This window comes from Lates calcarifer, linkage group LG1 (genome assembly GCF_001640805.2).
Source record: "Lates calcarifer isolate ASB-BC8 linkage group LG1, TLL_Latcal_v3, whole genome shotgun sequence".
Classification (NCBI taxonomy): domain Eukaryota; kingdom Metazoa; phylum Chordata; class Actinopteri; family Centropomidae; genus Lates; species Lates calcarifer.
The window spans coordinates 1,668,183-1,695,804 of record NC_066833.1 but is presented as its reverse complement, the minus strand read 5'-3'; the positions used below and the strand labels follow the sequence as shown (position 1 = coordinate 1,695,804).

General features: G+C 39.8%; 1 protein-coding gene across 1 annotated transcript; it reads left to right on the top strand.

Moving 5' to 3' along the window:
* Positions 1 to 1,950: 1,950 nt before the first annotated feature.
* LOC108881964 (uncharacterized) lies at positions 1,951 to 27,521 on the top strand. Its single transcript, XM_051072912.1, is given in 17 exon segments — positions 1,951 to 2,000; positions 4,133 to 4,171; positions 5,632 to 5,917; positions 6,913 to 7,006; positions 7,009 to 7,051; positions 7,350 to 7,557; positions 10,601 to 10,704; positions 14,408 to 14,446; positions 15,534 to 15,828; positions 17,129 to 17,265; positions 17,532 to 17,697; positions 18,360 to 18,535; positions 23,897 to 24,191; positions 24,637 to 24,773; positions 25,039 to 25,270; positions 26,044 to 26,219; positions 26,370 to 27,521. Coding segments are annotated over 17 exon segments (2,517 nt in total). The 5' UTR covers positions 1,951 to 1,966; the 3' UTR covers positions 26,426 to 27,521.
* Positions 27,522 to 27,622: the final 101 nt, after the last annotated feature.

The window sequence follows — 27,622 nt, the reverse complement described above, 5'->3', positions numbered from 1 at the left end:
TTTATTTTAAAGAATGGGCTTGACCTCAGATCTGACATTCAAAACACAGTTATTTATTTTTCATCAGATTAGTTCTTGAGCTGTTTCTGTTCAAGATTCTTGGAACCTTGGTTCTATCCAGAGAACCAGCTCACGTTTCCACCAGTTCAGACCAGAGCTAGTGTGATCAGTGATGTGTTATTAATGGAGGATGTTGTACAGCCGTGGAGGGACTATCATGTCATCTGTCCCATTCTTGTGGACACAATATCTCAGTAACATCTTGAGTGACCTTCTTCATTTTTGGTAAAAAAAACAAACAAAAAAAAAACAAAACATTCACATGCATGTAAGGGTGAACTGATTAGATTTTGGTGGTCAAATGTCAAAGGTCACTGTGATAACTCAAGACCTCACACACTAATGACCTGCAACAGAACTGGTTGGTGGAGGCAACTCATAAACCTTCTGCTTCTCCTCTGTCCAACCTGTAGAATAGGACACACCCACTGATGTCATCACAGTTCTCACTTGAAAATCTGCTATTTTTCAGGTTCCAGCTGGGAACTGACTTTTCGAGGTTCCTAACCAACGTATTTTTGGTCAGAATGCTCTGACTAGTTCAAATTCAGGTGCAGGAACTAGAACGGAATCAGGTTCATGTTGGTGAAGAATGAGGATGTTCAGTCAGATAAATTCACAATACTTTCAAGTAATATGAAAATTATAAAAATAAAAATGAATAAATATAATAAGGAGGGAAATCTTCTGACAGCTATGGTTACTATGTACTTTTCTTACCAACTTTTTTAGTTTGTGCCACAGTGAAAAAAAGAGTTAGGGAGACATGTCTCTGAAAACAACTCAGACTGAAACATGACGAGGAGACACAAACACAAGAGTTTATATGAAGTCACACAAATGAGGTTGGAAACTATTGATTTAATCTTTAGCAATATTTTGTATTTCATTGTATTTGTATTCCATGGTAAGGTACAGGCCAAGTTCCTCTGTCCAGGAGGTCTTCAATTCCCACCTCCGGAGGAACTTTTCGTGTATCCCAAGGGAGGCTGGGGACATTGAGTCAGAGTGGGCCATGTTCAAAGCAACGTAAGAACCCGCCAGTGGACACCAGTGGTAAGGGAAGCCTCTGGTCAGTCTCTGATCAGATCCTTGATCTGGATCAGAAAACTACTGCACAGTGGAGCACTGTTACTGGCAGACTGTAGGTACAGGAACTGGTACTTTTTAGGGCTGAAAATGATTCAGAAATAAATAATCAGCCTGTCTGATCCTATTTCTGTTGGACATCTCTGTCCTCTCTAGTATTGTCCTTATCCATTTGTTTTGCATACAAGAGTTTAGCATCAAGATAAAGGACAAGAGCGATAAATTCAAGGTTAAGGAGCCTTTGTTTTGTAAATGAGTTCCAAGTATGACAGACAAATAAAACACAGTTTGCATGTTACAAGAATACTGAGGACAAAGACATTTACTGTGAGTACCATCTTCAAAACAGTTTTTAACTGGAGGTGAGATCAACTAAAAAACTGAATTGACTGTTGAAAGTTAAAGGACATAAAGTTAGATTTGTTATGGTGAAGTTGGAGGCCAAAGCAATGCCATCTGGAGTAACTATATCATCAGAAAGAAGGAGGCAGAGAAGAGATTGAGAAGAGGGATCTTGTTACTAAAGACTAAGTTTGATTAAAAAACAAAGAGAATTCAGATATAATTTCAGAGTCCGGCCAGAACCATGGTACACTATGACAAATAGAACTGGCTGTAGTGTTTTCTACTTTCACTTGAAATGAGATATAACAATGTAAAAGATCTATGAATTCAAGGTTAGGGATCCTTTGTTTTGTAAATGAGTGAAGTCACAGGCATGATGAATCAGATGCAAATAATCATACACAGTTTGAATGCCATTGGAAGAAACAGGGATGTGATTCAGTCCATCATCTTGGTTTCTGATGCTGAGAGAATGATGAGGACAATGTTCTGCAAAGACATTTACTGTGAGTACGATCTACAAACCTGTATTTAACTGAGGTCAACTAAAGAAAATAAAAATAATAAAAGTAATAACACAACTGGCTTTGGCCAAAGTGCTGACAGAGACAGTACATTTACTTATTTTATTTAACTTAAGAAAACTGTGCTTTCCATAGATTTAAAGTGATGAAGAAAATTTTTGGCACCCATGATTCTTAATGCACTGTTAATATATATGCTATGTATATATCCGAGGGGGCTTCAAAAAGTTTGTGGAAAAAGGACAATGGAAAAAATGGTTTAAGTTATGATATTTATTTTTGCGTTGCAATATGCATTTAAGGGTTCATGTTAGAACATGTTATGACACGTTAGTATGAGAACGTACAGGTGCACTGAGATAAAAATCCCTGCATATGATTTTTAGCTATGTACTGTATATATATTACACATATAAAGTCAAATTCAATATACATTTTCCTGGTTTGTGAATCTGTCCTTTAAATTTATTAGATATTATCAAGCTTGCAGAGTTTCTGATATTATAAACTCTGTTGTGAGGGATGACTTGTCTTGACTTGTCTGCAGAGCATACACTGGTCCTATCAAACCAACATTGATACATGTGGCAAAGGGTAGTGAGAGTGTTGAGGTGGAGAAGATTTGATATATTATGGGAAGACTGGAGGATAATGACCAACTATGCACAACTAGGGAATGGGTGATGACAGTATGGTGTTCCCATAACCGTCTAAACCAGTCCACAAATTTGACCCTCAAACTTAACCATTAAGTTCCAAACCAGCTGGTAACAAGGTAAAATGGACCTAATCTCTATAAAAGATCAACACAATTCCTGCAGACACTAAAAACAGTGCTGATGGATTCTAGCACTTGGAACTTGAGTTTGCCAACTACCTCTGATATCAATGAGGACCCCTAGATATTTATAATAAACTGACCTGTCTGACTTTTATGTACATTGATGTACAAATGATACTCTCCACATCAGTCCACAAAGCTGCAAACTGATCAGACTGGGTCCTGACACACACATCAGTTGTATACAGTGTGAGTGAACAAAAAAAGTGAACTGATGCCTCCTTGGGGAGCCCCTTTGTTGTTTCCTGCTAAATCAGAGAATTCTGAATTTTCAGTTGTTGTGAAAAAAGAATAACAGCACTTGATCAAGAAAGCATTTATCTTCAATTGAACCATTTTTCACATGAGGTGTGGAAAAAATTAAGGTCAGTGGCAGATGTGATTGAAAATTAAAGAGAAAGAACTGGAAATAGCCACTGACAAGACAAGAGATTAAAGTTAATAGTTAAACTACCAAAGATGAAAGTTGTCCTGTGGAGTTTTCTTGAAAAGAAAAAAAAAACAGCATCAACAATTGTGGTGTTTGTGTTCAGTGATACTCATCACAATGCACTGAGTGTGTCTCTGAGGACTAACAAAGGTGATGAATGTGGTTTTGTAATGAACTCTGTGACCGTAGTGCAGACAAAGAGACAAACGCCAACAGAATCACTGAGTCTCCTTATTGCATCCCACTCAGTCCAATCAGCATAGTTCTTTTCATGTTACTTTTCTTGATAAAAGTATCAGTCAAATGTCCAATGTAGATGAGGTGACTTGTAGAGAAGGGTATTTTTTTCCTGCTGCATTGACACAGAATTGTTTTGCTTTTATCCAAAGATACTTACAGTTACACCCACTCACTTGCTAAATGTTTTTAAACTTTAACCATTAAATTGGTTGTAGCCATCATGATAAATTTCCATTAAAACTGCACCAGCAACGTGTGTTATTATAATTGATAATATAGTGAACTCCAAATTAAAATATAGGTATGTTTGTTGGTTTTTATAATCATATATGAACACAACTGTTAGGATTCCTGTCTCTGGCCTGTTTGTTTTGACCTCTGTCTCCTGCCATTCTCCATCTGTCCACCAGAGGTCCTCAGACTCTCCTCTATCTCCCTGTCACCTCTCTTTACTTTGCTTTCACACCTACATACAGTCATGGAAACAATGTGACTGTAACCTTCCCTGTACCTTTGAGTTGTATTAAAGCAGGATTCATGAAACAGGAAGTAGGACTTGTGCTATAAAAAGCTTCTGACATTTCTTTCTTTTTTATATTAAAGGGATTCTACTCCAGTTATGGCTTCATTCAGTCTTTTCAGGTAAGATCCAACTGATTGACTGATTGCTGTCTTCCTTCAAACTAATACATGAATCAATAATACCAGCTCTCTCACTGTGGGTGTCCAAGCTCATAGGACTGCACCGTCCTCTTGGTGTACGCCACACATTCACTCACCCACTTGTTGAGAATATGGTGAGGGATAACTCATCTGATTCTGTCGCTGTTTCCACCTCTCTGTAGACCACAGCGTATGGTTTTCTCTCAAATGTGCATTTATCTCTGTAATGAGGGGTTTATGCACTGCAGCCCCACTATAGCATCCCTCTGTATGTAACTGTTGATGGACTGTTGTTGTTGACACAGTCTGGTCATGACCAAGATTTGCAACCCTATTTGCTGATGTCTCTTCCATAGATCTAAATGCAGATGTCACATAAATCACATCCAGTCAAGCTGGATGTTAAGATGGACCATGCAGTGCACCTGTGTGGAAGCATCTGTATTTGTATATGTATTTATTTATTTGTATTTATTAGTATTAATTGTTGTAATGTCCAGTTTGATTTCTGTAGTTATGCGTTTTTTAAAGTTAATTTTTGGGGCTTTTTTTTGCCTTTATTTGACAGTACAGTGAAGAGTGACATGCAGTAAAGGTCGGACCGGATTGGGAGTCAAACTGGGGACTCACTGGTCAGAGCACTAAGGCCCATGTGGTACATGCCCCATCAGGATACCCCTGCTCTGCATTTTTATATATACCACAGAGCATGATTGGCTATTAAGTAGTTAATTGGACCAAGTGGAACTGCAAAAACTACCAATTAATTGTGTAATGACTTAGTTTTGTTTTAGGGATAAGCAGATCAATTCCCAAAGTGTTGATACAAAATCTTGATTTATATATTATTCAGTACATTAGTTAGTTTTTACAACAAGTATTGATATTGGTGATTCTGCCCCCAGAGAATTTGATATTGAATAAATTAGTTCAGCCTACTTTTAGCTTTTTGTAAATTTATCAATATCATATCTATCAACACTTTATGTGACATGTTTCACAAATGAACACAGTTTATCGATAATCAGTTTAATTCATTTTTCAAGCAAAAATGCCAAATATTTGCTGGTTCCTGCATTCCTGCTAAATGTAATGTTTTGCTGCTTTTCTATATTAAACTGCCAAAAAACACACACACAATCTTCTGATGTTCTGATGTTTTATGGACATAATTAAAGTGATTAATCGAGAAAATTATTTTCACATTAATCGATAATGAAAACTATTATTATTAGTTGCAGCCTTATTATCATTTATTTGTAATGTTTTGGATCTAATTTCTGCTTAATCATGTAACTACATATAAATACTATTTTGCTAGAATCACTTTATTCCACATTGTCTGGTAGAATCATATACTGTATACTCTGTGTATGAAAGGTTTCTGCATGGCAACAACTATTAAACAACTTTATTTATTCATTTTTGTCACCATGAAGCTGCCTCTCTGCCAAATGTGGCACCAAGTGGAACAGCATCTCAGTCATCCACATATGATTCGGTTACTACAGCTTCAAAAGCGAATGATGGAAGAAGAGTTTCAACCTATGCAGACTGTACCCATACAGCAATGCAAACTAACCCTTGGTGGAGGTTGCTCCTGCCGGGCATCTACAGGATCACAGCCGTCAATGTCACCAACAGAGTGGAAGTTCCTGAGAGAATCAATAATGCTGAGATCCGCATCGGGAACTCAGCAGAGAACAACGGCAACAACAACCCAAGGTGATGTTGAAGGGTGATCCTGACGATTCTAATTAGAATTCCTCTTTACATACAGGACAATTCCACTTCAGATATTTGTCTGTGGTTCGATTTCACCAGAGAACCATCCAGTGTTTTCCAGGAGCCACAACTCTTACTACAGGAAACTATGTAACACTGACTAATTGGTCTGACATAAGTAAAGAGATGTCATAATAGGATCCTTGTCCAGAATGGACACAACAGTTAACATTTAGTATTATCTGTAAAGTCAGAGTGTTAGGCTCCCTCTAGGTGCAGCCAAGACACATTATGAAACAAGCTCATCTTCACATGTAATCACAAGTCTCTTTTACACAGCCTGTTCAAGGTGGGAATGTTGCACCGTTGTTCTGTCGTTCTGTATAAACACTACAGCAGCAGAGGTAGAGAGCCAAATCAATGTCTGTATAAATGGCAGAGCCAACACAGCAGGACAGACACCAACAGACACTGAGGCTGCTGTGTTACAATTCACACCTCTGATTCTGTGATCACACACCCAGGTGACACTACACCAGCTTTGTATGGTTCAGTACACAAAGGCCACAAATCAAAGGTCTTCTTCACTCACAGAGACGTGATGTTTATTTGCAATAATCGAAAAGCAAAAGATGGAGTTTCAAATAACTTCAGGGTGGACCAGGCCAACATAACGAACAAAACCATGCCAGCAAGGTAAACAATATATACTGCCTCAAACACATACCATTTACATCCATCCATTCATCTGTCCGTCTATCCACCATCAGTCTGTCTGTCCATCCATCCATTTTCTTTTGCTTCACAAAGGCAGCAGGCTAAGGAAGTATTCCAGACACTCCTCTTCCCAAAAATAATTTTCATTTTCCTTCCTTCCTCGTTTTCATTCACAGACCAGATGATGTATATAATTCCTCCAGAGAGTTCTGGATCTACCCCACTTGGACACACCCATTAACAGTTTCCTTTAACATCTGACTCTGTCTTTCTCTCAGGTGTGCTGTTATTCCCTCCATACCTGCTGGACAGACCTCCACCTTCCAGTGTGGAGGGATGGAGGGTCGGTTTGTTAACGTGTACCTCCCTGGTACAGCAGAAAGTATTTGACTCTGTGTGAAGTGGAAGTATATGGAGGTACAGTAAGATAGTTGTGATGTGCATCTGTCCAAATTCAACATTCAGCCATTTTCCCTATAAAATAATAACACACTGTGACTCATGACATGTATCAGATTTTCCAGTGAATGACAATGTGTATGACTTTAGATACTAGTAGTAAATCTGAAGATAGTGGAGCTAACTTCAGAAGCAGAAATCATAAATAGAAGAGCTTTGCAAAGAGAAGTCACAGAAAAATGTCTGTTGTTAGGTTTGTCTGTCTTTGCTGTGGCATCACGTCCTAACCAACTTTCCTCTCTCTGACATTTTCCAGAGCTGGTCTCACACAGTGGGGTGGTGCTGGGTAGGAACATCATGGTGGTGGGGAAGAGGCTGTGCTGGTCGGATGCACTGTTCTTCTGCAGAGACTTCTTCTGGGACCTGCTGAGCCTCCGCAGTCAGGAGGAGCAGATGGAGCTGGAGCAGGTGCTGAGTAACGTCTCCTTCCCCCTCACCAAACACCTGTGGCTGGGACTGCGCAGGTACTGTCAGAGAACAAGGTCCGTTTTAATAAAGCTGGATGTTTCCCCATGTATAAATACATGGTTTTAAGACATGCACTGAGCTGGCAGTTTATTAGGTACAGTGTAGTAGAGTCCTGCAACAAATCCTACCTTCATGATAGTTATAATCCATCCATCCATTGTCTGCCACTTGTCCAGACTCACAGTGGCAGCAGGTCTCTCCTGTGTCACGTTACTTAAGTTAAGAACTATCTAACTTCCATCTCACCTTTGGTCTTTCTCAGTACGGAGAACAAGTTCAAACTTCACAAATTTGGGGGAAATGACTTGGGAGTTAGTGCTGTCACCTCACAGTAGGAAGGTTCTGAGTAAGCCTCCTCTGGGGACTCTGGCTTCCTCCAGTCCAAAGACTTTAATGGGTGACCTGCTCACCAGGTTAATTGGTGACTCTAATTTGCCCTGTGATAGACTAGCAACCTGTCAAGTTTGAAATTGTTAAAGAGCTTGTCAAGGTAGATGATCATGTCAGTAGTTTGGCTGCTAGCTGCCAAAATGGCCGTGTGGTCTCACCTGCCTGTTAGGGCCTCACATAAACACCAAAACAAATCTCTAAGTAGGCTTAAATGGTGATGTTTTTTTGTTTTTTTACCTGCAAATATATAAAAACCACATACATCAGTTCTCAGTGTATATTTGATAAAATGGTTGGAGCAAGAGCTTTTAGGGTCATTTTAACTCACTTTATATTAGCTGGGCTGATGAGTGCACAGAACATGGACACTAATAGTTCAGGGCCTCCCCTTGGTTAGGTCCCTGATGGGTGAGGAGTGGTTCTGGATGTCTGGTGATTCCATGAACTACAACCGACTGGAACACATCATCCATCTGGCAGAACACCAGTCCCTGTGGTGGAGTGGACAGCAGCAGTCCCTCCCTGTGGACAGATCTTCCATGTGACGAGCACCTGTACTTCATCTGTTTGACAGGTCAGGGTTCAGTCTTCTTCATGTGTCATTTTACCCTCAATGCCAAAGTCCATGAAATGTGATGCTCAACTTGAAAGTCATGTTCTCTCTTTTTCCAGATGGAGCATTGCATTATTTGACATTATTATTATTGCATCCTCTCTCCTTTCAGATCCTCAGACAGATGTGAACAGAGTGTACTTCTCCAGTACCAGAAAGGTGCCGTGAAGACGAGCTAAAGTCTCCCAGAGTTTATTTAGCTTCAGCAGCCAATGTGTGTGTCTGATCTTAGATCATTTGCTGTGGAATTATTGGCAACTTTAGGCTGTAACAACATATATAAAACATATATCACCACTTTCCACTAGTTAACTAGGATTCATTTAACCAAAGGAAATGTGTGGGACTGAAGATTATGTTTTTCTGTGAGACGTAGTGTCAGATATAACAATGTTAAGAGGGATTTCTTTATTCAGATGTAAATAACTAATTGGTTATTTACAGCTGATTGGTCTTTTTAATGTGTCCCGTATCTTATTTCCTCTAAAGTGGAAACATTCATTTAGTTGAAGAGAGAAACTTAAAAAATTAAACAATATAAAATCATTTATTAATGATCAAATGAAGTTGAAACCAATTGTGATGGTGGTTCTGAATTTGGACTTTTCTTAACCCTTGGTGACATTTGTGTTTGTTTCATTTTGGATTTTTTCAATCATTTTGACTATGTTAATTCATTTGGCAGTTTTTCTTTTTTTAGAATTCAAACCTCATGTCCTATAATATGTCTATAATATGTCTATGTCTGTGTACACTAAATAGTTACACTTAAGGACAAAAATTCCCCCACTGAAATCCATTAAAACTGCATTTTCCCCACTGCCAATCCAACTGAAAATCATTCATTCTACTAGACTCTCTCTTGGGACCTGGCCTCAAAAATTGTAGTTTTTACGATTTGTCACCAGATGGCGCCATTTTATGATGTTTAGTCTATGGAGCAAATACATGCTGTTTTCTGGATTTCTCTTTCTGTTGTATAATAGAGCACTGTAGGACAATGGAATAAATGTATGCTGCTAAAATGTTGTGTCTCTGTTAGTATGGTTGTACATTTACGTGTACAGTTAGAGAGACAGAATTTATATAGTACTGCAGATCACAAGAAAAACAAGAGCCATGTTCTGTATATTCTATATGGCTGCTTTTCTTTCTTCACTTGTCCCTTTTAATTTTATTCTAATTTATATTTGGTGTTGGTTGGTGTGCTGCTGCTGAAACAAAACAATTTCCTGTCAAGGATCAATAAAGTACTATCCTATTTCACTCACCCACACACATGCACACACAGACCTTCAAACTCAATATATGTTTTTCTATATATACGTATAGTGAGCATCATTCAGAGAGTGTTTCCTGTTCTGTCATGATGTGATCACCTGTCTTCCTCCCTCAGGTGTATCTGGTCTGATCTGATTGAGGAGTCTATAAGCAGTGGGCAGGGACTCTGGCTCTCCCCTGTCCTTTATCTGCCGATCACTGCAGCAGCAGATTGTGTCTGACTTCTCTTGTGTTGTTCTTTTGGTTTTGGATGGGTCTGCTCGTCCTGTTTTCGTGCCTTTGTTTCTGTTAGTTTTGATGTTGGTTTAGGGTCAGAGAGAAGAAACCAGATCCTCTGACCTTTTGTGGCTTGGTCTGATGATTCTGGTGCCTGACAACACAGCAAGATGACATTTTTGGTTGGTCATGTGACTTGCAACTCTGAGGTGATTGGTGTTTGCCTCTATTGTCTCCTCTGTTTTGCCTCCAGCTAAGATTGTGATGTAATCATGACGTTGGGGCTAAAAGAGTCTGTAAGAACATAATATTGAGACAAAGCACAAGAGAGATGAATTCAGGGTTAAGGAACCTTTGTTTTATAAATGGGTGAAGTCCCAAATCACACAGACAGCTGAGTAATAACAAGCTGTAGTTGAGTTTAGGTTTAGGGTTGATTTAACAAACTGGAGATAATGGATAAGATCGATGAATTCAAGGTTAGCCAGCCTTTGTTTTGTAAATGAATGAAGTCACAGGTGTGATCCATGACATGCAAATAATCACACAGTTTGCATGTTGTTAAAAGATGGGATTCAGTCCATCATCTTGGTTTCTGATGTCGAGAGAATGATGAGGACCAAGATCTGCAGAGACATTTACTGTGAGTACGATCTACAAACCTGTTTGTAACTGAAGTTCTGATCAACTAAAGAAAGATCCATTTGTACTGCTGTGATGAAAACAGGCTTTGGCCACAGTGCTGATAAAGATTTCATTTACTTATTTTATTATCTTTATTAAGAACTGTGGTTAACTGTGGTTACCAGAGATTTCAAAGTCAAGTGAAATATACAAATATAGAAAATGGAATAGAATGAAATAACTAAAACTATAAAAATAGAATTAAATAGAATCAAATTAAGAGGAGGTGCAGAACACATTAGTGTTGTAAAGTGTTGTTTAGCATGTTTACAATTGCAGGTACAGACAGGTGCATCTATGTTAATATAATATTATATAAACAGACTAGACAGAGTGGTGCGCCTGTGCTGCTGATTACAAATGTGCATAGAAATACACATTAGCTGAGTGAATCAGATAAAGAGGTGCTCACACTGCAGAAATGATCATTACAAGTGTTCTCTGATATTTTCCTGGTTTGTGAATCTGTCCTTTAAATGTATTAGATATTATCAAGCTTGGACAGATTCTGATATTATAAACTCTGTTGTGAGGGATGACTTGTTTGTCTGCAGAGGGTACACTGGTCCTATCAAACCAACACTGATACATGTGGCAAAGGGTAGTGAGAGTGTTGAGGTGGAGAAAAATAATTTTAAAATTATAATATAATAATATGGATAATATGAATAATGATATATGGGATCTAGCACCATTTAATGAGAATAACAGTATCATCTGAGAATTTCCCTGTAAACCGATCAGACTGGGTCCTGACACAGTCAGCTATATACAGACAAACAGTGAAGTGACATGTCTGTGGGGAGACCCAGTCTTGCTTTTTAAGTCAGAGAATGCTGAATTCATTTTCACTTGTGGCCTTTGTGATTAAAACAAGAAATACTTGAAATTACCATAGATTAACTTTCCCTGTGCAGTTTTCTTCAGTGTCACTTATCAAAATCCCTTGTATCCTTGAGGACTAACAAATATGATGACTGTGTTTGTTTCCTCATAAAACACTTGCAGAGCTGCATTGTTTCAATTCATGTTTATTAGCTAGCAGTCCTCTTCTTCAGTCTTTGCCAGTGTACTGATCGTTATCCTGATGCTTTATTGCCAAAACTATGATGTGTAGTAACTAGTATTGACACTGTTAAACCCATGACTGAGGCCAGTTCAGACACTGCTGCATGACAGCTTAATGATACATGCAAAGCAATGAGGTGTATTTGAGTAACACATGTTAAGCAGCCTGATTCTTACCCAGCCCTCTAAATGACCTCCTCACTGGCAGCAGCTCATTTTAATACCACTGACAAAGCAACACTTGCTCTGGCTGCATGACTGCCTCTCTAACCTCCATATTTGCCTCCTACCACCTCTCCATAGAGGCAGAACTGCTTCAGTAAGAATGGGCAATAAAAAAATGCTGGTATTGTACGACTAATGCACTTTGATGCATGAGGATAAACTGAGGATCCACTACATGCTACCTGCAGGCCATTGCTCTGTGTAGCTGCATACAGCTCATATACCAAAAGAAAACTACTACTACTAATACTATACAGTGGTCACTGCTGCTGTGGCAGGAAACTGGGAGGGATAAAGGGAATCATCCATGAAAAGAAAACCACAAACTCCATTCATTTTATTTTCCACAAAAAGCACAAAAGCCAGAAGAATGAGGGCCAGGGCTAGAACTACTGCCTTATGAAAATCAAGTTAACACACTGATTCACACATAGGAGACAAAGCAGAGGATGTGATTACTTCACTGAGTTTGTCAGATCAGGAGGCGAGTGAGTCCAACACTTGGAAACATAAACAGGAAGCATCATCAGCTTAAGTGACAAGAGACTTGGAATGATTGCAAATGGACACAAAGCTGATTTTGGAAAAAGCCGTGACCAGGATTCAGCAAAGTGAGCATGTGAAAAAGCAGCAGGGCTAACTCAAGAATAATTTAAACATGTTTTCCAAATACTGAACTCAGCACAGGAAGACAGGAAGTTATGCAAGAGTGTGTAAGAGGTCAAGTACAGAGACATCTGGGTTGTAAATGAGGATAATAAGGGCTAAATTGCATTCTTAGGCTCAGTGATGTCAGATGATACAGATGTTTTGCATTTACATTTACATTTAGTGATTTGGCAGATGCTTTACCCAAAGCGACTTACACGTGAAGGACACTATGAAAGCCTTGAAGTACTAAATCTATCAAATGAGGAAAAGTGCAAAGAGATGAATTCAAGACAAACACTGGAAGTGCACAATAAGAGCTAATATGGCATGAAAAGCTGAGTCTTCAAGAGATCATTAAAGATAGAGAGGGATGCTCCCAGAGCTGGTTCCACCATTGGGGGACCACAAACCAGAACAGTCTGGACTGAGAGCACCTTGTGTGCAGGGATGGTGATGCCAGGCGACGATCCCTGGACCAACACAGTGGTTCTGAGGGAGCAGAAGTTTACTGACAAGTTTATTTACAAATGTAATTAAATAAGAAAATCCTCTCTGTGTGTTTTGCTCTCTGACGCTGTCATGTGTTCAAAGCAGACTCAAAATGTCCAGTGGGAAGTGGGAAGAGAGACTTAGCAGTACCATCTACAGTGAATACACTGTGCTTTCTCTCACTCTTGAAGAACATCACAGTTGTGGCTGTACAAAGTTCTGGTCTCTGGTCAGGTTGAGGTTTCAACTCGTTCAGGCGGGTCAGGTCTGAAAGGCATGGGTATGGAATGGGTCTTACGCCCATGAGGAACTCTACGTTATGCTGCTCTCAAGGTACTTTCCACAAAGCACAAGAGACATTGAAAATGAACAGGAGCCTGCAGCTCTATCCAATTCACCACTTTCTGTTGATATCTTGATTTCTAATGGAAAGACCTCCCTGTCACTTCTCTTTACTTTACTTGACTGCTGTACATGTATATATATATATATAATATATATATATAATATATATATATATATATATGTGTGTGTGTGTGTGTGTGTGTGTTTAGGAGGAAAGGTGAATTTAACCTTCCCTGTAAGATTTTGCAAACAGGAGTGGGCTGCATCAGCAGCAGCATTAGGGCCAAAAAAAGACTGTTGCCTCCCACAGATATTTCTATTTGTCTATTTGCATCTAGTAAATAACAAAGAATGTTCTAGAACTTCATGAGAACAACTAATGGTATTTTTAATGGTATTTTGATTTACATGACATGACACATATTTGCATTTACAATTTAGAATAAACTGTAAAATGGCCTCCTACTGACAATTCAATGAACTCTTATTTGAATGAGTACATATTTTATTCAAATACAGGTGACATGTAGAGAAGGGTAGTTTTTTTCTGCTGCTTTTTTTTTACAAAAAAAAAATCTAGATTTGTTCATTTGGTTTTTATAATAGTTCTGTATGAACACAACTGTGATGATTCATCTCTGGCCTGTTTGTTTTGACCTCTGTCTCCTGCCATTCTCCATCTGTCCACCAGAGGTCCTTAGACTCTCCTCTATCTCCCTGTCACCTCTCTTTACTTTGCTTTCACACCTACATACAGTCATGGAAACAATGTGACTGTAACCTTCCCTGTACCTTTGAGTTGTATTAAAGCAGGATTCATGAAACAGGAAGTAGGACTTGTGCCATAAAAAGCTTCTGACATTTCTTTCTTTTTTATATTAAAGGGATTCTACTCCAGTTATGGCTTCATTCAGTCTTTTCAGGTAAGATCCAACTGATTGACTGACTGCTGTCTTCCTTCAAACTAATACATGAAACAATAATACCAGCTCTCTCACTGTGGGTGTCCAAGCTCACAGGACTGCACCGTCCTCTTGGTGTACGCCACACATTCACTCACCCACTTGTTGAGAATATGGTGAGGGATAACTCATCTGATTCTGTCGCTGTTTCCACCTCTCTGTAGACCACAGCGTATGGTTTTCTCTCAAATGTGCATTTATCTCTGTAATGAGGGGTTTATGCACTGCAGCCCCACTATAGCATCCCTCTGTATGTAACTGTTGATGGACTGTTGTTGTTGACACAGTCTGGTCATGACCAAGATTTGCAACCCTATTTGCTGATGTCTCTTCCATAGATCTAAATGCAGATGTCACACAACAGGCAAGCTCCTGCCATTTGTGTATTAACACTGAATCCTCTTTGAAAGTTTCTTAAATCTTTTCCTCTTACCACCTTGGTATAAAATCAAAATCAGCTGGGCCTGCTCAGCATTTTTATCTCAAAAAAGTTGAGAGCAGAACACGACTGGATGTTAAGTAGATAATTGGACCCACCTGTGGGAAAGCATCTGTATTCGTATATATATTTATTTATTATGAATGTGTTGTAATGTCCAGTTTGAATTCTGTAATTACACTTGCAGACATTACATTGGGAAACTGTGATGGACATTATCAGTATTTTATGATGTTTTATAGACAAAGTGATTAATCAAGAACATTATTTTCAGATTAACTGATAATGAAAATACTTGTTAGCCACAGCCTTATTATCATTTATTTGTAATGTTTTGGATCTAATTCCTGTTTAACCATGTATCTACATGTAAATACTATCTGCTACAGGTCTTACTCTTTATCTGTATTTCCCTGTAAAAACAGGACACTCTTTAGTCATAGTTTCCCTAATATCAATAAGGTTTCAATCAGTGCCTTTAATTTTCTTAGAATCACTTTATTCCACATTGTCTGGTAGAATCATATACTGTATACTCTGTGTATGAAAGGTTTCTGCATGGCAACAACTATTAAACAACTTTATTTATTCATTTTTGTCACCATGAAGCTGCCTCTCTGCCAAATGTGGCACCAAGTGGAACAGCATCTCAGTCAACCACTTTAAGTGACAGTGCCAGGGCTTGGAACGCAATTGATGGAAAAAGCGACCCAGTCTATTACCACGGATCCTGTACCCATACAGCACATGACCAAAGTGACCCATGGTGGAGATTGCTGCTGCCGGGCATATACAGGATCACAGCTGTCAGTGTCACCAACAGAGACGAGTTAGCTGAGAGAATCAATAATGCTGAGATCCGCATCGGGAACTCAGCAGAGAACAACGGCAACAACAACCCAAGGTGATGTTGAAGGGTGATCCTGACGATTCTAATTAGAATTCCGCTTTACATACAGGACAATTCCACTTCAGATATTTGTCTGTGGTTCGATTTCACCAGAGAACCATCCAGTGTTTTCCAACTCTTACTATATGAAACATAAAATATTGACTAATCAGTCTGATGTGAATAAAGAAAGTTTTATTCTAAGAAATTGTTTTATAACCCAATACAAAACAAACCATCCCCCGTGTAATCACAAGCCTTATTCATACAGCCAGGTCAAGGCAGGCCTTGCCATTCTGTAGAGAGGGTACGAAGGTGGAATGGGAAGGGCCCCACCTTAAGTCAGCAATGGAGGTAGTCACAGAGCTCAATCAGCATCTTGAAATAACGTCAGGGTGGGCCAAGCCAACGTGACAAACAAAACAATGGTAACAATGCTAACTAGCAAGGAAAAAAGAATACATACTGACTCAAACACACACCTGTCACCACTAAGATCCATCCATCCATCCACTTATCCAGAGTAGAGGCTTGGTGGCAGCAGACTAAGCAGGGTATTCTAGATGTCCCTTTCCCCAGAAACGTTTTCCAGCTCCTTCCTGGGGATTGTGAGTTATATAATCCCTCCACTGAGTTATTAGTCTACCACGGGTCTCCTTCCAGGTGAATGGTGGATCTTCAGAAAACTTCCAAAGGATGGCGCTCAAGATGATCTTGACCTGGCTAATGACCAGAGCTGAGGGTTGGAATGTACTTCGACTGAAATACTAAATTAAAATCTTCTGGCTGAGCTTCATCTTCTGGTACGGCATCTGGTGCAACGTCCACATCACTTGCTAACACTGCACCAACGCACCTATCACTCTCGCTCCATTGGCACAGTCGTAGCTGTCTTACCTTGCTTGGATCAAGGAAACAAGGGCCCTCTTCTGGGAGGGGATATTTCCAGAGAATGTGTAGTGGCTGGGCTTTCAACCATGGCACCAGACTGGGCTCAGCATAAAGAGTGACATGGAGACCTGTGAACCACGTACCAGCAGGGGTACATTCTAGGGTCGGGTGCTTTGTAGGCTGAGCAGAAAATCTAAATAACACTTCACTGAATCTATAGGGAAAACATGTGGCAAATTGCGGCTCAAGTTTAACCAGGCGGAACTGGGGTAATTGTTGACATAATGGCAGAGAATGACAATACAGTAGACACTAATCAAGGTCTGACTGCCACTGTTCTTCTGATGTCCAGAGGAACAAAATTAAAACCTAACTTGTGATGAGTCATAGTCTTCTTTAACATCTGACTCTGTCTTTCTCTCAGGTGTGCTGTTATTCCCTCCATACCTGCTGCTCAGACCGCCACCTTCCAGTGTGGAGGGATGGAGGGTCGGTTTGTTAACGTGTACCTCCCTGGTGCAGCTAAAGTTCTGACTCTGTGTGAGGTGGAAGTATATGGAGGTACAGTAAGACAGTTGTGATATGCAGCTGTCCAAATTCAACATTCAGCCATTTTTCCTATGAGATATTTTCCAGTGAATGACAATGTGTATGACTTTAGATACTAGTAGTAAATCTGAAGATAGTGGAGCTAACTTCAGAAGCAGAAATCATAAATAGAAGAGCTTTGCAAAGAGAAGTCACAGAAAAATGTCTGTTGTTAGGTTTGTCTGTCTTTACTGTGGCATCACGTCCTAACCAACTTTCCTCTCTCTGACATTTTCCAGAGCTGGTCTCACCCTTACTCAGTGGGGTGGTGCTGGGTAGGAACATCATGGTGGTGGGGAAGAGGCTGTGCTGGTCGGATGCACTGTTCTTCTGCAGAGACTTCTTCTGGGACCTGCTGAGCCTTCCGCAGTCAGGAGGAGCAGATGAAGCTGGAGCAGGTGCTGAGTAACGTCTCCTTCCCCCTCACCAAACACCTGTGGCTGGGACTGCGCAGGTACTGTCAGAGAACAAGGTCCGTTTTAATAAAGCTGGAGGTTTCCTGAGATGAATAATTAACTTAATATGTCTTAAAACCATGTATTTGTACACTGGCAGTACGCTGGCAGTTTATTAGGTACACTTGGCCAAAACTAATTCAGTCTAGTGAAGGAGACCTGAAACAAATCCTGTTTCCATGAAGGTCATGATTCATTCATCTATTGTAGTCGCTTGTAGCGACAGCAGGTTAGGCAAGGTAGTACAGACCTCCCTCTAACCAATGTTGACCAACTCCTCCTGGGGGATATAGAGTTTCTCCAGTGAGTCATGTTACAAAAGTTAAGGACATTTTGATAAACCAACTACATGTTCAAAATTAAATTTTTTACCTGCAAATATATAAAAAAACAGTCAGTTCTCAGTGTATGTTTGATAAAATGGTTGGAGCAAGAGCTTTTAGGGTCATTTGGACTGACTTTGAATTTGAACAGCACCTGGGCTGTGACTGATGATGTTTCATTAGCCCAAGTGAAGTACAGACAGCTGCTGATACTCTACACTTTATATTAACTGGGCTGATGAGTGCACAGAACATGGACACTAATAGTTCAGGGCCTCCCCTTGGTTAGGTCGCTGATGGGTGAGGAGTGGTTCTGGATGTCTGGTGATTCCATGAACTACAACCGACTGGACACATCATCCGTCTGGCAGAACACCAGTCCCTGTGGTGGAGTGGACAGCAGCAGTCCCTCCCTGTGGACAGATCTTCCATGTGACGAGCACCTGTACTTCATCTGTTTGACAGGTGAGGGTTCAGTCTTCTTCATGTGTCATTTTACCCTCAATGCCAAAGACCATGAAATGTGATGCTCAACTGAAAGTCATGTTCTCTCTTTTTCCAGATGGAGCATTGCATTATTTGACATTATTATTATTGCATCCTCTCTCCTTTCAGATCCTCAGACAGATGTGAACAGAGTGTACTTCTCCAGTACCAGAAAGGTTCCGTGAAGACGAGCTAAAGTCTCCCAGAGTTTATTTAGCTTCAGCAGCCAATGTGTGTGTCTGATCTTAGATCATTTGCTGTGGAATTATTGGCAACTTTAGGCTGTAACAACATATAGAAAACATATATCACTACTTTCCACTGTTTAACTAGGATTCATTTAACCAAAGGAAATGTGTGGGACTGATTATGAAGATTATGTTTTTCTGTGAGACATGGGATTTACAATTGTATATTAATGACAAGATGAAGCTGAAACCAGCTGAACTGATTCTGGACATTTCTTAACCTTTGTGTGTCCTTTACATCTTTTTAATTTATAATTCTTTGATCATTTTGACTGACGTTTTAATTGTTATTATTTTTATTTTACAATTCAAACCTCAGCTTCTATAATATGTCCACAATACACTGTGAAAACTAATTAGTTACATTTAAAGACTAAATTGTCACCATTTAAATCCATGAAAATGGAAGTTTTTGATCACAGCATAAAATTATGCATTCTCCTTTATTAGACTCACTCTGGAGTTTTTACTTTTTGCCACCAGATGGCAACATTTTCTCCTTTTAAGCCTACAGAGAAAAATACATGCTGTTTCCCAAGATTCACTTTATGCTGTATAATGGAGCACTTAAGGCTCATGGAATAAATGTATGCTATTGTGGGAAATGAACAAATAAATGATAATTCAACAAGCAGTTGTCCTTTGTAGAGAAGAACATACGGATGGAGGGGTGTAACGAAGTAAGGAAGGGAGCAAGAAGAAAAGGAAAGGAGGTACTTCCTGGTCCTTCCTGGCTACTGACTTTAATACCACCAGATTGTCTCTGGTTCTTGAACCAGTTCCACTCAGCATTGTCAGGACTGATCCAGTGAACCAGCTCACATTTCCACCAGTTTAAAGCAGAACCACTGTAATCAAGGACGCAACCAACCCTTCAAGTTCAGATCCAAGTTCATTTTGGTTCAAATTCCAGTATTTGCTCTTGAAAATTGTATTCACAGTAAGTAGAAGTACATAGGTTTTCTCAGCTTCATGAGTCGTGGTAAAAGTACTTCACTGTGCAGTAACTGTCTCCTGTAACTGATCTCTGACACATGTTGATGACCAATGAGTGTGGACAGAATCAGTAAAGATGTGGCCCACAGTGTTTACTCTCTGGCATCATTGAGAAGAGGTGTTTTCCTCTTCTTCCCAGTCTGCCAACATTCTTCGCCCCCTGCTGGTTATGATGTGTAAATGATCTGGACTCATGTTGTCTCAGGTGTATCTGGTCTGGTCTGATTGAGAGGGAGTCTATAAAGAAGGGACAGGACTCTGGCTCTCCTTACCTTTCCCCTGTGGGCCTCTGCAGCAGCAGTTTGTGTCAGACTTCTCTTTTGTCGTTTCTTTTGATTTTCTGATGTGTCCGGTCGTCCTCTTTTCGCGGCTTGATTTCTGTTAGGTTAGTTTTCATGTTGGTTTAGGGTTAGAGGGATGAAACCAGATCCTACGACCCTTTGTGGGTTGGTCTGAGTGGCTTCCCTTCACTCTGTTCATTTTGATCAGGCCACATCAGTCTTTTGTTTGTTTGTTGTAGATATGGTTAGTTTCCTTTTGGGCTGGGGAACAACTTCAGTGTTCTTGCTGCAGCTGCTTGACTCTGTGGGTTATGTTGGACCTCTGTTGTTGAGAGCCTTTCCTAACAGTGTGAAAGCAGCAATCTGAACACAACACTCACTTCAAAGTTCACAGTAATAAAGAATTACAATGAATACAAATTACTACTGATTTACAGATAACTTTGAAACATGTTTATAGAAACATATGTCTGCTGGTGAATATGCAAATGTTACACTACATCATTTTTGATGGCATCTAAACTCCCCAGATCTCACTCTGATCCAGCATCTGTGGGATGTACTGGAACAAGCCAGATCCATGGAGGCCCCACCCCGCAGCCCATAGGACCCAGGAGGATCTGCCACCAATGTCTCAGTGCTAGACACCACAGGACACCCACAGGTCCTGTGTCCATGCCCTGTCTGGCGCAGAATTGTTTTGGCAACATAAGGGGCAACTACACAATATTAGGCAGGTCCCACAGATGTTGGATCAGATTGGGATCTGGGGAGTTTGTGGGCCAGGTCAACACCCTGGGCTCTTTGTCCTGTTCCTAGGGCCATTTGTGAGCAGTGTTTGCAGTGTGGTTGGAGCATTATCCTGTTGTGTGAGGCCCCTCCCATTGGGGAGTGACTTGCCATGAGGGGGTGTGTGCTTGGTCTGTAACAATATTTAGTCGCTGGTTTATGTCAAATTACCATCTATATGAATTCCAGAACCCAAGGTTTCTCAGGAGAACATTTAATTTTGACAAAATAATCAGTGTAGTTCATTTCCCCTGTCAGTGGTTTAATGTTGTGGCTGATCGGTGTGTGTCTGCTGGTGAATATGCAAATGTTAAACATAATTTTTGATGGAGTTTTACATTATTTATTGTGAGTTCCATTTCTCTGGCTTATGGAGCAATAGAATGAAGTGACTTTCCTTAAACATCTTCAACATCAACTCAGGTGAAGGTGGGTGGATTCTAGAAATATATCTGATTATTAGATACGTAAACATATTAATCAGAACATAATGAACCTGTCTGATCCTATTTCCTTTGGACATCTCTGTCCTTTCTAGTATTGTCCTTATTTTCTTGATTGTGCTGCACAGTTTCATAGAAGTGCATTCATTTGTTTTGCATTAAAGCACTTAGTAACAAGATGAAGGACAACATAGATGAATTCAAGGATAGGAAGTCTTTGTTTTGTAAATGAGTAAAGTCACAAGTGTGACATGCAAATAACCACAGAGTTTGCATGTTGTTAAAAGAAACAGGGATGTGGTTCAATCCATCATCTTTGTTTTTGATGTTGATCTACAGAGACATAAACTGTGAGTGCGATCTTCAAACCTGTTTTAACTGAAGGTGAGATCAAATAAGAAACTGTTTACCAGTCAGTTATAGTTTGAATGCCACAGTCTGAGTCTTGTTGCTGACCGTGTTCATTCCTTTACGGCCACAGTTTACCATCTTGTAATGGATACGTCCAGCAGGATAATGCTAAATGTCACAAAGCAAAAGTCATCTCAAACTGGTTTCATGAACATGACAGTGTTCAGTGACCATCAGTGATCAATGTTATGCTGAAATTTAATATTATACAATTCTGAATAATTTCCACCAGAACACTGACTCGCATGGGGCAACATGTTTCTGCCTTTAGGAGGAGGCAGAGAGGAGAATGAGGAGAGGGAGCATCTGACTTTTGTTTGCCTGGTGATATCATGGGTCTTTGGCCATACAATGACTGATGGGAGCTGAAGTCAGGAGGTTTGTACACCATTTGGTCTCATCTTCCATTTTCTTACAAGTCCTCCAACCTGAACGACCTTACAGGTCGCTGGTTCCCGCCCCTCAGATATAACCCACGAGAGCATGCCAGCCATTGGAGGGTGCCAGTAGCAGGCGTACCAGTGTGTTGTTGTAATAGACTTAGACGACTTTATTGATCCTTTGGATGACTCCTCGGGAATTACGTAATGGTAATGGTAACAGTAATAAACAGGCAGTTATGGAACAGCTTCTGTTTGCTCAGGTTTAGGTATAAAAGTACTTGGTTAGGATTAGAAGAAGATCGTGGTTCTGGCTAAAGTCGCTCATGACTTTTTCACTCCTTATACGACGATATCTGCTCCATAGATGCCATAATTACTACAGACACAAGATTTCAATTAACAACAAGATGTAACTATGAGCCATAATAAGCTGCTGTATAACCAACATGTGGTTGTTTTTTACACAACAGTCTCTCATTTTGAGCGAGCTGAGGTCCAACAGTGGGTTTATTTGCACTCTGAGAGAGGACAGCTGAGTCTGATAATGAGAAACACAGCGTTAAAGTTCTCATGCATGGGTTTAGCTTAATTAAAAACTCAAAGAACAGAATTCAGATATAAACTCCGAGACCAGGCCAGAAGTGTGGTACACTATAACAAATAGCCTGTCATAACCCAAGTGGGAAACACTTCAGACAATTCTAAGAACACAGTTTTGAAATGAGTTATAATTGATTTTAGGTTTAGGGATTGATTTAATAATCTGGAGATGAAAAGCAAGACAGATCAATTCAAGGTTAGGGAGTGTAAAAGAGTGAAGTCACAGGAATGCCAGATTACATGCAAATATTAACAGTTTGCATGTTTTTAAATGACACAGTGATGTACTCCAGTCCGTCATCTTGGATTCTGAAGTTGAGAGAATGCTGAGGACAAAGATCTGCAGAGACATTTACTGTGAGTACAATCGTCAACACTGTTTCAGCTGAAGCTGAGATCAACAGAAATACTTAAAAGCATTGAAGAAATCCATATACCTGGTGAAAAAATGTTAATGTAATCTTTCCTTTATTTTTGAGTTGTATCATAGATTTGTGTCATGAATAATTCTGACATTTTTTTCTTTTCTTTTTTTCATATTAAAGGGATTCTTCTCCAGTTATGGTTTCATTCAGTCTTTCCAGGTAAAATCCAACTGATTCATCTTTCTTCTCAACAAAATACAAGTACCTGTGTAATTTGATGCAAGTAAAACTGCAAAAAAATAGCAATTAACTCACCAATTAATTGTGTGTTGATTTAGTTTTATGTAAAGATGCGCTAATCTATTCCCAAAGTATTAACACTATTAATACAAAGTCTTATGCATTATACAGTACATTAGCTCCATTATACAAGAACAAGTATTGATATTGGATCAAATCCAGTTTCTTTAGTACAGCCCACCTATGGTTTGTGATTGATATCATATCACATCATACAAAGGTTTCAGTGTTATGTGCAGTTTTACAAATGATCAAAATGACATGAAGAAATCACTGTCCAGTACTTAATATTTGTGAATTGTGACATGGTCTTTATAGATGGAGTGAGTCCAGGTGGGTTTTCTTAGGGTGGTTAAATGTCAAATGTCCTAATGTCCTAACATCCTAATGTTGTTAAAATCACCTTATTCCTCATTGCCTGGTTACTATATATTATACTGTATACTTATATTCTGTGTATGAAATGTTTCTGCATGGCAACAACTATTAAACAACTTTATTTATTCATTTTTGTCACCATGAAGCTGCCTCTCTGCCAAATGTGGCACCAAGTGGAACAGCATCTCAGTCAACCACTTTAAGTGACAGTGCCAGGGCTTGGAAGGCAATTGATGGAAACAGCGACCCAGTCTATTACCATGGATCCTGTACCCATACAGCACATGACCAAAGTGACCCATGGTGGAGATTGCTGCTGCCGGGCATATACAGGATCACAGCTGTCAGTGTCACCAACAGAGACGAGTTAGCTGAGAGAATCAATAATGCTGAGATCCGCATCGGGAACTCAGCAGAAAACAACGGCAACAACAACCCAAGGTGATCTTGACTAACTGGTCTGACATAAGTAAAGACAGTAGATACAACAGATCAGTTCTTATTGTAGGTCACAATAGGATCCTCATCCAATGTGAACAACCAAGACACAACAGGTAACATTTAGGATTATCTTTAGGGTCAGAGTGCTCCCAGCGTCACCACACCTGTCACCACACCTGTCACCACACCTGTCACCACTGAGATCCATCCATCCATCCATCCATCCATCCATCCATCCATCCATCTATTTCTTCCATTTCAAGAAGTCAGCAGGCTAAGCAGGGTATTCCAGACACTCCCAGTAACATTTAGCATTTTCCTCCTGGGGGATCCTGCAGTATTGACAGACCAGATGGGACATATAATCCAGCGAGTTCTGGATCTACCCCACTTGGACACACCCATTAACAGTTTCCTTTAACATCTGACTCTGTCTTTCTCTCAGGTGTGCTGTTATTCCCTCCATACCTGCTGCTCAGACCGCCACCTTCCAGTGTGGAGGGATGGAGGGTCGGTTTGTTAACGTGTACCTCCCTGGTGCAGCTAAAGTTCTGACTCTGTGTGAGGTGGAAGTATATGGAGGTACAGTAAGACGGTTGTGATATGCAGCTGTCCAAATTCAACATTCAGCCATTTTTCCTATGAGATATTTTCCAGTGAATGACAATGTGTATGACTTTAGATACTAGTAGTAAATCTGAAGATAGTGGAGCTAACTTCAGAAGCAGAAATCATAAATAGAAGAGCTTTGCAAAGAGAAGTCACAGAAAATGTCTGTTGTTAGGTTTGTCTGTCTTTGCTGTGGCATCACGTCCTAACCAACTTTCCTCTCTCTGACATTTTCCAGAGCTGGTCTCACCCTTACTCAGTGGGGTGGTGCTGGGTAGGAACATCATGGTGGTGGGGAAGAGGCTGTGCTGGTCGGATGCACTGTTCTTCTGCAGAGACTTCTTCTGGGACCTGCTGAGCCTTCGCAGTCAGGAGGAGCAGATGGAGCTGGAGCAGGTGCTGAGTAACGTCTCCTTCCCCCTCACCAAACACCTGTGGCTGGGACTGCGCAGGTACTGTCAGAGAACAAGGTCCGTTTTAATAAAGCTGGATGTTTCCCCATGTATAAATACATGGTTTTAAGACATGCACTGAGCTGGCAGTTTATTAGGTACAGTGTAGTAGAGTCCTGCAACAAATCCTACCTTCATGATAGTTATAATCCATCCATCCATTGTCTGCCACTTGTCCAGACTCACAGTGGCAGCAGGTCTCTCCTGTGTCACGTTACTTAAGTTAAGAACTATCTAACTTCCATCTCACCTTTGGTCTTTCTCAGTACGGAGAACAAGTTCAAACTTCACAAATTTGGGGGAAATGACTTGGGAGTTAGTGCTGTCACCTCACAGTAGGAAGGTTCTGAGTAAGCCTCCTCTGGGGACTCTGGCTTCCTCCAGTCCAAAGACTTTAATGGGTGACCTGCTCACCAGGTTAATTGGTGACTCTAATTTGCCCTGTGATAGACTAGCAACCTGTCAAGTTTGAAATTGTTAAAGAGCTTGTCAAGGTAGATGATCATGTCAGTAGTTTGGCTGCTAGCTGCCAAAATGGCCGTGTGGTCTCACCTGCCTGTTAGGGCCTCACATAAACACCAAAACAAATCTCTAAGTAGGCTTAAATGGTGATGTTTTTTTGTTTTTTTACCTGCAAATATATAAAAACCACATACATCAGTTCTCAGTGTATATTTGATAAAATGGTTGGAGCAAGAGCTTTTAGGGTCATTTTAACTCACTTTATATTAGCTGGGCTGATGAGTGCACAGAACATGGGCACTAAAAGTTCAAGGCCTCCCCTTGGTTAGGTCCCTGATGGGTGAGGAGTGGTTCTGGATGTCTGGTGATTCCATGAACTACAACCGACTGAACACATCATCCGTCTGGCAGAACACCAGTCCCTGTGGTGGAGTGGACAGCAGCAGTCCCTCCCTGTGGACAGATCTTCCATGTGACGAGCACCTGTACTTCATCTGTTTGACAGGTCAGGGTTCAGTCTTCTTCATGTGTCATTTTACCCTCAATGCCAAAGTCCATGAAATGTGATGCTCAACTGAAAGTCATGTTCTCTCTTTTTCCAGATGGAGCATTGCATTATTTGACATTATTATTATTGCATCCTCTCTCCTTTCAGATCCTCAGACAGATGTGAACAGAGTGTACTTCTCCAGTACCAGAAAGGTTCCGTGAAGACGAGCTAAAGTCTCCCAGAGTTTATTTAGCTTCAGCAGCCAATGTGTGTGTCTGATCTTAGATCATTTGCTGTGGAATTATTGGCAACTTTAGGCTGTAACAACATATAGAAAACATATATCACTACTTTCCACTGTTTAACTAGGATTCATTTAACCAAAGGAAATGTGTGGGACTGAAGATTATGTTTTTCTGTGAGACGTAGTGTCAGATATAACAATGTTAAGAGGGATTTGCTTATTCAGCTGTAAATAACTAATTCTAACTGGTCCTTAACATGTTCCTTCAAAGTGTCCTGAACTGTATTTCCTCTAAAGTGGAAACATTCTTTTAGTTAAAATACACAACACTGAAAACACTAAGGGAAATGGTAGATGGTTGTGGGAATAAGAAACATAAGAATTTAAACACAGTTGTGTATAAATGATAAGATGAAGCTGAAACAGTTCTAAATTTGGACTTTTATTAGTCCTTGCACGTCCATAGTGACATTTTTTCTGTTTCTTTTTTTTTTTTTAAGATAATTTTTCCTGTGTTAATGCATTTGGTAACATTTTGCCAAGGGTGTGTATTCTGTTTTATAATTTTAGGATTCAGACCTCATCTGCAATAACGTCTATAACGTCTATAATACACTGTGTAAATTAAATACTTACACTTAAGGACAAAAATGTCCCCCAGTGAAATCCCTTTAATCTGCAATTTCCAGTCCTGTCCTGTCTTGAAATTTGTAGTTTTTATTATTTTCCATGAGATGGCGCCATTTTTTCATATTCAGTCTGTGTCTCACTTTCTGTTGTATTATAGAGCAACTGTTGGCCAATGGAATAAATGTAAATGTGTGTTGGTATGGATATCAATGTGTGTGTTTATGTGTGCAGTTGCAGAGATAGAAATCATATTGAACTGCAGATCACAAATTTCCCATAGAATTTAGTATATGGATAATTTTTTTTTTTTATGTCATTATGTAAACAAAGTGGGATTTTAAATCCTGTAAATTAATGAATATTTGGTTGTTATGATCAGGACTTATGTGGGACTTACTAACTCAGTGAAAGTGGAAATTAATACTAATATTTTTGGTTTTTCAACGCTGACATTTTTGTCATTCAAGGACCTCACAACACAAAAAAGTGTAAAAAAAAAAAAAAAAAAAAAAAAAAAAAAAGTGAAGGGGTCTGAATACTTTCT